Here is a 15,817-nt window from a genome sequence, read left to right as displayed (position 1 = left end):
CTCATTTTCAATACCAATCTATTCTGGATCCAGATAAGCTCGTGTTGGTGAAGATGTCTCAATATTTACTCAAGTTACCGTGTTAACGGGCAGACGGGCGGATGGACATGGCTCAATCAAATTTTTTTTCGGTGCTGATGACCTTGATATATGGAAGTCTATATCTATCTCGATTTCTGTATACCTGTACAACCAACCGTTATCCATTCAAAGTGTATACAAGTACAGCTGGGTATAAAAATCCGTGCGCAATTTCTGGATGACTGCATCAAATTTGCTAAGAACTCTTCTGCTGCTTATTTATGTATACACTTTTGGACTGTAACAAAAAGTTTTGTGGTAGAATGTTAATGTATTTTAGCACGAATTTGTACAAATTAGTGTTTTTTCGTATAAGAAACAGTAAACTTAAATTATTTTGATGCATTCTATTTAATTCAAGATGTGAAGAAACTCCTTAAAAAATGACGGAGGAATCTCCCTTTCAATTCCATTCATAATATCTACTTTTGTCCATTAACCGGTTTTCCCTTTTTCGAACATTGTTCAGAATAAGAGGAAAGGGAGAAATGAAAAAACTCACAAGGATTTTTTATTTAGAATACGAGGAATCGGAGAAGGAAAAAAACTCGCAAGGAATTTTTGTTTAGAATTTAGCTGTATATCTTCTTTTCTATTGAAAGAAAAACAGCATATGTTGAAAATTAGAGGACTCTACTTTTCAATTGCTTCACCAGTTCAAAGTGACACCATTGTAAGACCCCTTCTTAAATGTAACGAAAAACTGGTAAACATTAGTAAAAAGATTAGCGGTTTCATAATTCGATTTAATGACTTTTGAAGACGACCACATAAGATAATAATAAACCTTGTGAATTGCCTGAATGTTATTAAGTACTCAATCAATATTTTTCAATACGAATTTGTATGAAAGTAGTAGCTACCAGTCCGGAAGTTCCGGAAGTCTCTTATTGTTCGGTCGGAAGGTTTGTAGTTAAATTACTCACTTCAAAACCAACGCCCATAGAAACGCAATTAATAATAAGGTAAAAAATTAACAAAAACCACAAAAAAACAACAAAAGCGGGAAGAACAAATGGTAATAGTCTAGTTGAGGGGTCGACTGCTAATACGCTACCAAAAATATCGAGAGAGGTGTCAAACGACGCGTCTTGACATCAGTATTAATAATCCGATGGCGGAAAATAAAAATTTTAACGCGTTCAAAAGATATTAACGAAAACCCGAAAAAAGACCCACGGGTACGTCCGAAACCGGGGGTCGGATCCATAGTATTTTTGCGCAGAACACCTTTCTGCGTTGGCGGCCTTCGGCCGCGCTTATAAAAAATTACCCTGGGCTACGCCATGCCAAGTCCGGGTGTGTGGTATAACCGTGGCTACTGCCACGGTGATACACAATTTTTTTTGTGGGTATGAACACAACAAAAACCACATGGAAATCGCCAACTTCAACTGCAAATATCTCCGGACAGAGATACAATTTTTCTTTTCCTTTGCCTTCGGATTATTGTTCTCGAGATTAATACGCGTCTTTTGACACCTCACTCGATATTTTTGGTAGCGTATTAGCAGTCGACCCCTCAACTAGACTATTACCGAACAAATAAGGACGAAACTGTCTTCGGATGTGCCGAAGAGCTCAAACCTTTCATGAAAGAAGCTAAACAATAATATGATGAAATTTCAAAAATTCGTAATATCTGACCAATCGGCTGTATAAGAGATAAATGATATGGGAATATAAGCAACATTTTCGAAAAATATGAAATAATTAGTTGATTGGTAATACGTAATACTCAAACAAACGTTCATTGTTCTTGTTACCTGAACTACGTTTGTATGTAATATATATTACATACGCTACTGATATTGACGATTTTTTGCTACGAGATCATCTAGTGCAAGTTCTAGCTACAAGCTGAAGAAATTTCGAAAACGCACTTACAGATCTTAATAATTGGTTGTATGGGATATATGTAAGTGCATGAAATATATGCCCGACCTTGGCCCTTTTTATAGCTTTCGTTAAAATGAAATGGTCAAACTTAATATTGGCACGAATCTCAAAATTGTAAGTTCTTAACCCTTCTGCTATGTTTGGGTCAATTTGACCCAATTTTAACTAAAATCTAACAAAATTCCTAGGTTTATCTTATAGAATCGTGCTGATTCTTTTTGCACTTGTTTACTGCATCAAGTAGAACAGGTTAACATGCTAATTGAAAAATATATAGTTTTTATTATTACCAGAAAGTTCAAAATATTTTTTTGTCCCACTTATTGCGTTGGTGGGTCAAATTGACCCACCTAGTGCTTTAGTTTACTTTTGCCATACCTCATTGGATATTTCGATCAAAAATTAATGAACATTATTTATTAGACCATTTTGACCAACATCAAGTTGAAATTATATTATTTCACCATGGCCAGCCCTATTTCTATCGATTATCGATAACTTCATAAGTATTACAAAAACTGGGAATCCCCGTTTTAGGCACATATGAAAAGAGCAATTTCCACATCACTCAGTTACAATTTTGTTTTCATACAGAGAGAAGCTTCTAAATTTTTTATAAAAAATAGTTGTAGGAAGATTTTACATAATGTCTGAGAGAAAGAAGGTAAGTCACATTCTTTTCATTTGTTGCTGTGATTTTTTTTTATGAAAATTCGCTTTTCATGAAAAGATACTAAGTACTGAAGAAATACACCAAATTATAAATGCTGATGAGGAGGACTGTTTTGACGACAGTGATGATGATGAAGATTTTGTACCCATACCAGAAGAAAAAGCTGAGGATTCAAACATTTCTTCCAGCGACAGCGAAGAAGATATTGTGCTTGAAGATTGTAATGCGACAGAAGAAGTCAACCTAGGAACTAATTTATCAAAGGATAAAATTGTTCTCTGGCATGATCAACCACCTTTAATTTCAAAAGGAAGAATCCCTGGTAATCAGATTTTATCTCATTCGCCTGGGCCATCGAAACGTGCTATTTCTATGGTTACAGACATCAAATCATCGTTTGATATATTTATTCCTTCGAGTATAAAAAACACAATTATAGAAATGAGCAATGCCAAAGGATTGAAACTTTTTGGAGACAATTGGAGACTCATAGATTTGTCAGAATTGGAAGCATACCTAGGATTACAAATATTGGCTGGAGTGTTCAAATCACGCGGGGAAAGCCTACATTATTTGTGGGATGAAAACAATGGCAGACCAATTTTCCGGGCAACAATGAGTCTGGAAAGATTCATGAACATATCACGGTGCCTTCGTTTCGACTCGACTCAAGATAGGGAAGAAAGAAGACAACGAGATAAGCTAGATCCATTAAGATATGTTTGGGATCAATGGAATCGCCAGCTAAAAACATTTTATCATCTACACGAAAATGTAACAATCGATGAGCAGTTAGTGCCTTTTCGTGGTCGGTGCGGCTTCAGACAATACATTCCATCAAATCCCTCGAAATACGGCTTAAAATTATGGGCTCTATGTGATGCAAGTATGCCTGGAACATGGAAGTTTATTTAGGACGAACAAGAAATACAGAACCAGAAAGGAACCAAGGTAATGCCTATCATGAACCTAAATTATATTTATATAAAAGGTCTTGTGATATGCACATATAAATTATACCATCTTATCTTTCCTTTCTTTAGGTGAACGTGTTGTTTTTCCCCTAGCAATGAATTTACTTCGCCAAAATATTACTTTGGTGGGAACTGTGAGAAAGAACAAAGCTTTTCTGCCGAAAGCAATTTTCGACGTTAAAAAAAAATAACGTTTTCATAGACAAATTCTATTCACGGAAAATGTTACTATTGTGTTGTACGTCCCCAAAAAATATAATTTTGTAGTTGCATTGAGTTCGCTCCACCATTCATCACTTGTAAGTTATGAAAATAAAAAAAAAAAACCTGAAATAATATTACACTACAATAAAACTAAAGCTGGTGTGGATGCACTTGATGAGCTAGTAGCTGATTATACGTGCAAACGTCAGACCAAACGTGGGCCAGTTGCGTTGTTTTAAATATGATAGATATATCGGCATAAAATGCATATGTTATTTGGACAGAATTAAACCCATCTTGGAACTCTAAAACTTTATAAATGCAGACTTTTTCTAGAAGAAATTGCAAAGCAAATGATCGAGCCACATATCGTCCGTAGAGAGAGAATGTCACATGGAATTTCCGCGAAGAATATCGTCAAAAATATGCAAGAAAATTATAAATCCACGGAAGCGGCGTGTTGCTCCCACGCATGAATCTGCTAAAAAACGTCAACGTTGTTTCTTCTGCCATCACACAAAAAAATCAAATAAATATTCAACGGTATGCACCAGGTGCCAAAAATTTGTTTGCAAGGAAAATAGCAGCTTAGTGTGCAAAAACTGCCGCTAAAACATCTTTGTATACATATATTTATCTTTTATTTATTTATTTACAATGTTTTCTTTAAGAAATAATAAATACATTCCCATGAAACTGTATGAAGTATTACTAAAAAAATTGTAGTAACGGTGAACTTTCATGGGTGGGTCAAATTGACCCAAAACATCAAACGTGTAATTTTTTCCTAACATAGCAGAAGGGTTAAGGAAGATGAGACAGGCCAAACAATACGAGCTGAGTTAATTTAGCCATACCCGTCTATCCACCTGTCTGTCGGTTTGAACTAGTTTAGTCCATCAATTTTTGAAGTATCTTGAGGAAATTTTGTGAGCGATTATATTTTTGTGTTTAATTAGGCATTTGTCGGAACCGACCGGTTCGGACCACAGTAGCATATATCACCCATACAAGCGATTTTTCAGAAAGAGGTCTTCTGTCATATCTTCTACAATTTATCAGCTAAAAGACTATGCTTTCGCATATGTCACATATTGTTGTCTGCGAAAAACCATCAAGATCGGTCGCATATATAGCACATATAATTTTCATATCTATCTCATGTCGACAACATGAAACATGAAACATTGCGTAAGAATTACCGATCTACTATTTATTTATAGCGGCCACCGTGGTGTGATGGTAGCGTGCTTCGCCTATCACACCGTATGCCCTGGGTTCGCACCCCGGGAAAAGCAACATCAAAATTTTAGAAATAAGGATTTTCAATTAGAAGACAATTTTTCTAAGCGGGGTCGCCCCTCGGCAGTGTTTGGCAAGCACTCCGGGTCTATTTCTGCCATGAAATGCTCTCAGTGAAAACTCATCTGCATTGCAGATGCCGTTCGGAGTAGGCATAAACATGTAGGTCCCGTCCGGCCAATTTGTAGGGAAAATCAAGAAGAGCATGACGGAAATTGGAAGAGAAGCTCGGCCTTAGATCTCTTCGGAGGTTATCGCGCCTTACATTTATTTTTATTTATTTATAGAAAAGGTCTTCTATATATTAAATACCTTAAAAAGCCGAATATTCGGATAATACGAATGGGATACGATTTTTGCTTAGATCCATCCATGAAAGGTCCCGTTCTTACTTGTTAAATTGAGGAAGAAGGTACAAAGAGCCCTCTTAATTTGTATAGTAGATATATGCTAAAGTGGCACTTTCGGCCAAAGTATACCCGTTCACGAATTTCAAAAAACATAAAATAAATACTTGGTGCGATTTACTGATTTTTTTTTTCTTCAAGTTTTCCCGTCTTTGTAAAAGCTGTTTCTTTAAATATGTAACTAAACCAAAGAAAGTCTGATTACTAAGTACATAAGTATTCGATAAAAACATATGTTCATATAAGATACATACACACATAAGTATGTACGAGGTGTGGCAATGAAGTTCCGGGAATTTGCTTATGATTTAAAAACTAAGAATATTTTTTTATTCGTCATCATCTGTCTCAGAGGGAGGATCTTACTTTTAGCTGAAGTTCAAAGTTGGAGTAGATATAATTCATCGTGAATACGTTCTCGCTGGCCATACAACGACTGGAAAATTGTATGTTGGCGTTTTGAAATGGCGGGATCTTGCATCACGACAATACACCGGCCCATTCCTCGTTCGTTGTAAAAGAGTTTTTGACAAAAAAGAGTATTCCAACGATTTTTTTGTCGCACTCAAGGGTACTCAGCATGACGGCTGACAGGAAGCTATAAGCGTGGTGCTAAATGAGCAAACTTCGGAGGACTACCAAGGAAGCTTCCAATCATGGGAGAATCGTTGGAATCGAGGAAGACTATTGTGAAAGTCGACTGTAAAATTTTTCCTAAAACTTCCTTTTCTTATTTTTTATTGACAAATTACCGGAACTTAATTGCCACACCGTGGTATGGTGGTAGCGCGCTGCGCCTCCCACACTGAAGATCGTGGGTTCAACTCCCGATCAAAGCAATATCGAAAATTAAAAAAAGTTTCTTCAATTAGAAAACCAGCTTTTGTGGTCGGGGTCGCCCCTCGGCAGTGATTTCGCAAGCGCTCCGAGTGTTTTTCTGCCATGAAAAGCTTCTCAGTGAAAACTCATCTGCCTTGCAGATGCCGTTCCAAGTCGGCGTCAAACATATAGGTCACGTCCCGCCAATTTGTAGTAAAAATTAACGAAGAGCACAGCGCAAATTGGAAGAGAAGCTCGGCCTAAAATCTCTTCGGAGGTAATTGCGTCTTGCATTTATTTTTTTTTTTTTAATTGCCACACCTCGTGTATGATGAAGACATTCGTGTACATATATTTACAAAGTATGGATTTATAACTGAAAACATTGCAACAGCAATACTGTACAATAATGAATATAAAGGGGGCTCGAATGGGGACTGAGCATTATGTAGCCTTATCGAGAGCTCCTCAATATGTCGATAGATTCGATTTTATTACCAAAATGTGTTGAATTGCTAACTTCTTGTTTTCAATTTGACGTTTCTAAAGTACCAGGGTCTCAAGTGGTTGTCTTGGCTTATTTATAAATTAGTTCACAAGGTAATTTGCAATATATACAAGATTGCATTAGCTTGAAGATTTTCACAGTATCTATGTATATATGATATAACCAGAAGATGGGACCTTTGTCTCTTTATGACTAACATCTGAGTAAAGTCAGATAACTTTTAAACGATATCGATAGTGTCATCGAAAGGCAAATCAATACAACGAACAACAGCGTTGACTGCAGAATTAGTTTTGATATCACTCTGAAAAGTGTTAACACTGCACTTTTGTGTGTATAAAAATATCAATAGTACACAAACCCATCGATATCTTCTGATAGTTTTGAAAAAAACTATCTATGGTCTTTGATAGTCTAAAAAAAAAAAAATAATAATAATAAGCTATGGTTAGTGCCATCGATAGTTTCTTTTGCAGCTCTAGTAAGGAATTCCAAACTCTTTTCACCATCATTTTACGAATGCTAAAGCACCTCTTAAAGCACAGCTTAAATGACTGTTGCAAAAGATAAGATTAAAACTAAGTTTGGGAACACCGTAACTTCCAAGCCCACGAAATAATTTACTTGATACTATTGGCTGCATGTATATTAGCACAATCATTACAATTATCCCGATCCACCATAAATTTATTTCAAGTGAAAATATCGCAAGTATATATAATAGTTATGTCGTTAGCTATTTTTATGGTAATCAACAGTTTTATTGTAGGTATTATGTTATGTAAACTTCAACCCATAATACCGATAAGTAATATTTCCAAATCAATCCGATCTTATTGAAAGCCCCTTTGCTTTACTCGTAAAAGTACATCACACGTCTGCAAGGTCTACAAATTGTCTTAATTGGCATAATTACACCACATAACACATTGTCAATTCTCAATTTTTTGTATTTCATTGGCTCAATGTGTTTATTTCAGATTAATTCATGGAGACAGTGAGGAATCTGTACGCTGCTCATATTGCTCCGTTTTGAATGAGAACGATCTGCGTATATCTTTCGAAAATACTTGCACCGATTCTCTAGTAACAGCATTCGATGATGAGGCTTTACTAATATGCGACCAAGGAAACGAAATGGCAAGAATAAAGGTTTATTTAACGTTAATAATAGCCCTGTTTCTTTTGACACATACATATGTATGTATGTATATTAATGTAGATAGACTTCTTAAATGTTTATACGAAAAATCTAAAAATGTTGTTTAACTTCCCATAGAACATTTAAGTGTCAAAAGAAATGCGGCTAATTTAGGGCCCATTCATTTCACGCAAAAATAAGTTTTCATAAAAGTAACATTAAATTACTTTTTTAATTTGAATAAATCTATATAATAAATTACTTATTACAATTATTATTACTTAACAATTTGCAAAATAGTGTATTTTTAATAAAGTATTGCATCACTTAGTTTCAAAAATCTACAAAAATCAATAAATATATGGTTTCTAGTTATTATTTAATTTTTATTTTTGTTTATTTTAACAATTAGGTTCACTTTGATGACGTGTCGTTATATGGGACTCCCAAAGAGGAGCCAATGCCTTCCATCCCCGTTGTTTCGGAAAAAGTATCTGCTAATTTCCTAAAAAGTCAATTGCAATCATGGTTTCAACCGACAGACAATCGGTTGGCTATGAAATTATTCGGCAGCCGGAAAGCGCTAGTCAAAGAAAGAATTCGACAGAAAACTTCCGGTCATTGGGTAATTCATCCTTGCAGCTCATTCAGGTTTGTTTCTCAATTAAATATGAATTCACTTTCACCAAGATGTTTTAAACTATTTTGATATATCACATTTCAGATTTTATTGGGACCTTTGTATGCTTTTATTATTAGTAGCAAATCTTATAATCCTGCCAGTTGCAATATCATTCTTTAATGATGATCTGAGCACAAGATGGATTGCCTTCAACTGCCTAAGTGATACAATTTTTTTAATAGATATCGTAGTCAATTTTAGAACAGGTAATTAATAGAGCCATACTATAAATGTAATGTAATGATAATCTAATCACAAGGTGCTATCACATGTTGATAAATTGTATGAGTTATAGACAGTTTATAATTATCAGGTTCCCTGTCCCATGTTCAGGTTAGCAATTTTGTACCGTGTCCGTTACGCTCGTGTATCATATATGAGCAACCTTATATATTATTTCTGCTTTTCGTATGGGACGTGGCTGTATAGACTTTGTAAACTTACAAAAAACTTAAAAAAATTAGGTGATTTTCAAATACTTCCTAAAAATTCGTCAAATTTTTTTTGTTGTTTTTGTGTTTGTTTTTTGACTATTACCTTTAAAAAGCTTTTACCTTCAATATTTGTTCCAATGCAATTACGAATCTTAAAAAAAATCGTTGGACGTGAAGCACTTCACGGATATTGTTATATGGGACAGGGAACCTGTTATTGGTATATGTATAACTATTAAAATTTTATAGCAAAAAATTTAATGCATGAAGTTCAATAACACAGAGTTACAAAAAAGACAAAAGTGCAAGTACCTCTAAGATCTTAGAATGACTGCATACACAATTTTCTCTGGAACCCCCAAAATCGTGAGCTAACTGGGTTTTCATAACTTTGGACTCTTGTCAGCCTATGACTTTGTTGGCTATGTGTATGAATTCACCCAAAAAACCAATTTTGTTATTAAGATGGTTTGTTGGGTGAATAAACACATATGTTCACATATATTCTAAAAGTGTGTGTGCCATTTAAAAAAAAATCAAGTTTTGTCTATCCAAAAATGTAAAAGTGTTTAAAATCGGTTGAGAACTACATAGTTACATCCATATTAGTCTGCAAGGGGTGATTCTAGATTTTCAAGTAAACATTTTTAAGTCGTTTTGATATAGTTTTACATTTTAATATCTGTATTTAATTAGCGAGGCATACTCATATTGCTTCATACAATGGTTTTGTTATTGATGTTAGAGAAAAATTGTAAAGTTTACAAACGGCGATGGTTACTAGAACATGTTTCTGAATTTCACCTCTTCATCAGCTAGCTTTTCGGGAGCTGGGTATCGAACTTGAAATCTCCAACATTCGTACTTTATATTAGTGTAAAAGCAGATGCCTTTAACCACTCAGCCGTACGAATGCCCCGCTGCTCGCTTTACAATTGGTCTCTAAGTATTTTCTTTTTTGTTGCTATTCCTTTATTCACCATTTAGGTAAATACTAATTCTTTATGCTTTTTAATCCTAATTGTGTGGAATATTAATAGGCGCGCGCTATCGAATGCTTAGTAACACTGTGTTAATAGCATTGCTTTTATTAGCAGTACTTCCGCTATTTACTATTATAGCGTAGTATAGTTTTATATTTTATTAAAATTTTGTTTTCATTAAAATTTTAATAACTGAGTCAGTTTTTATCATATATGTATAAGAAAGTGAATACTCATTAGCTCACGATTTGGGGGTGGCCGGCGATAATGTTGTCTGCAGTCATTCTTAGATCGACTAGAAATTGTATGATTTCGAAGGTATTTTTGTTGTCACACAGTGTAATATGTCAAAAATTTGCAGACGCACAGTCGGCCGAATGAATATTGTGGACAAAAGTTCCAAATTCGAAGTATCTACGAAACTCATTCCTATTCCTACACATATTTTTGTTCAGTGTCATATACCATATTTATAATACTCCAAATATTGCCTACCTTAGTTAAGTTTGAACTGGCCCATGAATAAAGACCTAACCTAGACGGAATGTACCCATAGTGTTACAAGAATTGCTTAGACGACCAAACCAAAAACTGCAATTTGGTACCAGGTTGGTTGGTTATAGGATAACACAATTTCTTAGCAAACACGAGTTTGCTAGGGCCTAGCTGAATTGCTGTATCGAGATGTGGCAACTGTGCTGCCTCTGGTAGTTGGAGCCTTGACCTCGTGACCGCAGGACTTAAACACAGAACGTGCTCAACCGTTTCTTCCTGCAGCTCGCACTCCCTACATCTGCTCTTACTGACGAGGTGGCCGTAGTTAAATGCAACTGCCTCTAGCCACTACTGAAATATAGAAGACCACTAAGATTAACCCCCCTGTTGCGAGTGTAATAATGGATCAAAATTATGTCATATCCATCGAAATATTAAAAAAAAATCAAAATGTGTTAAGATATGTGTTAAGATAACGTCCCAAGATTTGGCGATTAACTTGCCTAGTAACAAAATTAAATGGAAATGATGGAACCAACAAATAGTCGATTCTAATCCGATCGACACTCGCACTTACCCACAAACTTCAACACAGGCATGTTAGTCAAGTGGTTGGAGGCACTTACATTTAACAACGACTCTCATATTGGTACATTGGATCGAATCCTAGTTCTGTGAAACTAATGGAAACGTAACTAACAAATTTGGAAGGAAAGCCTTAACCAATACGCTGGATTAGGAAGCTAAGGTAGCATAACATATATGCTCTTTAGTGATTTCGAGCTAGGTGGAACAAAGATATTTTCAAGGGAAATGCTTTTTGGTATGACTATAGGTATTTTTTTAGTGAGGCTGGGTACTTGCATCGCTACTTTTGTTAAGTATTTTTAATGAATACTAACATCTATAATTTTTCTGAAGGTTTTATCTCTATATATTCTCTTCAATATATGTTAGAGCTAAAGGTTAAGAGTTACAGACAATATTATTATATATCAATTATATTTTATCACAGGTATAATGCAGCAAGATAATGCCGAACAGGTTATACTGGATCCTAAACTTATAGCTAAGCATTATTTAAAAACATGGTTTTTTCTGGATTTAATTTCTTCGATCCCACTTGACTACATTTTTCTGATTTTCAATCAAGTAAAGGAAAATACTTTATGTTTAATGAAAGGAAGTTTTAACGAAATATTAAATTTACAGGATTTCTCCGATTCCTTTCAAATACTTCATGCGGGGCGTGCATTACGTATTCTACGTCTGGCTAAACTTCTGTCTTTAGTTCGATTATTGCGACTTTCGAGACTTGTGCGCTATGTCTCGCAGTGGGAGGAGGTATATGTAAGTATAAAAATTTAATTGGGATAATAGATGATTTATCTTATATATAGTATATATATGGCTAATTTTAAAAATTATAAATTGTTAGAGTTGCTAACTTTTTTGACAACCACTTTTAGTTTAAATTGGATTTTTACGTATTTTAGAGTTCATATTAGATTTTTAAACAATAAAAACAGATATAAGTCAAATCAAATATTTATTATATGTGAAGTTTAAAAACAGTCATGGCTAGTCGCATAGCTTTTTAGAATACGCGCCAAGCTACTTTCATCCCATTGTGCCACGCCTCAATTGTAGCTCGAGGGCACCATAAATTTGATAAATTTTCGTTTTTTCTTAGGAAAAAAGCAATAAGAGTTTAGTTATTATTGAGATTTCCAGATAAGTGACAACTGATGTGAAGGAGTTGGTGGAACTCCATGTTCATCAAAAACTCAAGAAAATTTTTTTTCGTAACAGTATAAAACAGTAAGAAACTGAAACAATTTGTTTCAGTTATGTCTTTTTCCATGCTTAATCGTAACTTACTCGCCCATTTCTATCCCAATCCTTTGCAGATGCGTTATTACCAGAGCGTGATCAACTACTGATATTTGATTGAAGAGGCTCCGCCTTCCAGGAACTTAAGAAGTCATATTCGTAAGCACTATGCAGAAATCAGGCATTTTACAACCCAGCTGTTTGAAAGAGAGGAGCATGTCAAAGCCCTCAAAAACATCCATAAAAAGGCATCGGAGCTCTGTGTCAGAGATTGCTTGGTGAACCCTGTCCCTTAAAACAGATACCCCTAATTCGCAGTTGAGGAAAGCAACTTTCCCAGGAAGACGCACGTCAACACAGCTCAACTTCGATCTGGATACTGAAATAGGCTAAACTCTTACTTATCCAGAATCAACCCGGACATACCCAATGTATGTCCCGCTTGTAATGCGTTCCCACATAACACAAATCATCTTTTCAATTGTAATGTGGAACCAACGCCTCTAACACCCTCATCTTTATGTTACAACCCAATTGAAACTTTTTCCTTGGACCCCCATTAGAGGTACAATTAGTGAATGGTCGCTCCTATTGGATAGAGCAAAGCACTGCTACAACAACAGCAACGCTATAGCGAATCGTACTATTTACGAACTAGCGCAGATCAATGGCGGTACTAGTTCGAATTCTGTCCTCTCGCAGTGCTTTCAACAGACACTTTTGGTTTTGTAATGTCGTAGGCGGTTCTGAAATAATCACCGCATTTGCATTGATTTAACTTACATAGAGCCCAAACTTATACACTGTTGCTACAGGTGTGGCTTTGAGGTTGTCTTTAAACCTGTAGTGCGAAACTGCCATTTTGCGTGACTGTCTCCCATTTTTCTGCAGGGAATGGTCATGTATCCAACACGCAACTATCAACCAACAGTTTAGTAATTTTGGATTTTATTTCCCATTATCGGCCATAAATTATTTACGCAACAGTACCCGAAATACTGATTCGTTTTCTTCCAGTCCATTTTATGTAACTGTTGCACAAAACTGTTGTATTACAACTTTGATTGGATAACAGTTGGTTGTACCGGTATAAAGGAATCGAGATAGATATAAATCGAAATAAAATTTTACTAAGCCATATCCTTCCGTCCGTCCGTCTGTCCCTCAATCCGTCAGTTTACACGATAACTTGAGCAAATATTGAGATATCTTCACTAAATTCGGTTTATCTGGACCTGTTATTGAAAATGAGCGAATTACCGTCCGATTTCACGCCCACTTTTTCGATCTTGAAAATTTAGAAAAATAGAAAAAATCAGATAATTCAAAAACGAATACCGCTAAGCTAATGAAACTTGAAGTGTTGATTTGTTTTTCGACCAAAAACATAAATTCCCAAAAAAATTGGAATATGGGCGTGGCACCACCCACATTTAGAAGAGGAAAATTCGGAGGTTCCACAAGCCGTAAATCAAAAGCCGATAAAGATATTACATTGAAATTTGGCAAAGACATGCCAAATTATATAGACTGAGTGAAGCTAGTCAAAATCGGTTCAGGACCATGTCCACTTTTCCTAAAGGTCTAACCTTAACAAAGTTTGCAAAGTCTACGGCCGCCGTGATGTGATCGTAGCGTGCTCCGCCATCCACACCGAAGATCCTGGGTTTACGCCCCGCGAAAAGCAACATCAAAATTTTAGAAAGAAGTTTTTTTCAATTAGAGGAAAATTTTTCTAAGCGGGGTCGGCCCTCGGCAGTGTTTGGCAAGCACTCTGAGTGTATTTCTGCCAAGAAAAGCTCTCAGTGAAAACTCATCTGCCTTACAGATGCCGTTCGGGATCGGCATAAAAGAAGTAAATTTGTAGGAAAAATTAAAAGGAGCATGACGTGAATTGGAAAAGAAGCTGGGTCTTAAATCTCTTCGGAGGTTATCGTGCCTTACATTTATTTTATTATTTTTAATTAGATTTCACTGATATTCTACCTCAGTAGTGTTATGGTTGAGCCAAGATCAAAACTTTAACAAACTGTAAAAATGGGCTTGACCCGCCCTTTTTTTGTTACCCTTTCCAAAGAACAATTAATGCCATAAGTTTCAGGTTTCACCCGAAGAAGACTTTTTTACTTGTAAAGTTTTCACCGCCTAGGACATCGGTATGTTAAATTCCCCAGTGGAAAGCATGTAAGAGAGATAGAAGGGGAACAAGTAGCGGTTCCGAACGCACTAAAAGCGCACCAGTTTTGAACTAGAGATTTTCCCTACAGGGAAGTTCTTTACTAAAAAGTACGACCAATATGGATTACCACATCAAGTAGAAGAGAAATGGCGGTATAAGTGACATTTTCATTTGAGATATGCTTCTGTTTTATAAACCCCATACCATTATTTGCGTTATAAGCCGTTCCGGTTTGTATCAGGTTTTGCATTAACGGTTTCCGTTTTGGTACTACCGCATCTGTTTTAATCTGCTTAGTTCTAGAATAAATTAACTTCTAGTAATCGTTAGTGCTGACAATTGTAACAGTAATACTGTCATACAAATATCTAAGTTATAAAATTATTTCGAAGTATATCATTACGGTATTCAAGCATATGCATACATACATATTTATTATTTTTTAAATAGGTTGCTTTAAATATTTATGTACATCTACAGATATAATATATATTCTTATAAAAAATAATTAATAATATTTAACCTAAACGAGGCGTGGCAGTAACGATTTCTTGCTTTTTCATCAAACTCTCAATATTTTGTTTAAAACAAATATTAATACATACTTATGCTAAAAAAAATATGAATTCTTCAATACTATTTTCTTTCGTTTTCTATAAATATTTATAGTACGTATATTTTTTATTTCCGTATTCTCTTCAGGATGATTTATTTTCTTTAATGAAAAATTATTCTTAAAATGGTCGACCAAAATTTAGCAATATACAATCCATGTATAAGTGCACACAGACACATTTGTAGGGAAAATTTTGAAAGGGTTCTAAATCTTATGCTGCCTTTATAAACCCATCTTTGTATTTTTCACATGAGTTACAATGTCAGAAATGATAATTGACCAGCTATTTTGCTTCTGAAAGAGTTAGTAGGTGCTATAAAAACAGCAAAGATACCTGCATACATAGTTCCCGCCTCATACGTTTCAAAAACCACGCGGAAGTTTAAAGAAGAAAAAACATTTTACAATTTTGTTTTAAGTTTCATTGTATATAATATCAGGACGAGCTTACCAGTTGATCAAATCATTCAACAAATCAAACTGATAACGAGGGTAGTACTGAAATTCTCCGAAAACAACGAATCAGTACAAGTGCGCAATAAAATGTTAATAGCGGTCCTTCGACTATCAGATTTTGATCAAACCAC

The 15,817-nt window shown here is 35.2% G+C and overlaps 1 protein-coding gene across 10 annotated transcripts in view; it reads left to right on the top strand.

Moving 5' to 3' along the window:
* Positions 1–15,817, top strand: part of Ih (hyperpolarization activated cyclic nucleotide gated potassium channel Ih) — a 205,384-nt gene that overhangs the window by 124,490 nt on the left and 65,077 nt on the right. For 3 of the 10 annotated variants that reach the window (XM_067773685.1, XM_067773684.1, XM_067773690.1), the window contains 4 exons: positions 7,848–8,019; positions 8,421–8,659; positions 8,733–8,896; positions 11,618–11,952. In XM_067773685.1, the coding sequence (XP_067629786.1) occupies positions 7,848–8,019; positions 8,421–8,659; positions 8,733–8,896; positions 11,618–11,952 (910 nt within the window). The remainder of the gene's footprint in view (positions 1–7,847; positions 8,020–8,420; positions 8,660–8,732; positions 8,897–11,617; positions 11,953–15,817) is intronic. The other 7 variants (XM_067773693.1, XM_067773689.1, XM_067773692.1 and 4 more) reach the window with 4 other exon arrangements.

This window comes from Eurosta solidaginis, chromosome 3 (genome assembly GCF_040869045.1).
Source record: "Eurosta solidaginis isolate ZX-2024a chromosome 3, ASM4086904v1, whole genome shotgun sequence".
Classification (NCBI taxonomy): Eukaryota; Metazoa; Arthropoda; class Insecta; order Diptera; family Tephritidae; genus Eurosta; species Eurosta solidaginis.
The sequence above is the reverse complement of the archived record's forward strand: the minus strand, read 5'-3'. Positions and strand labels throughout refer to the sequence as shown.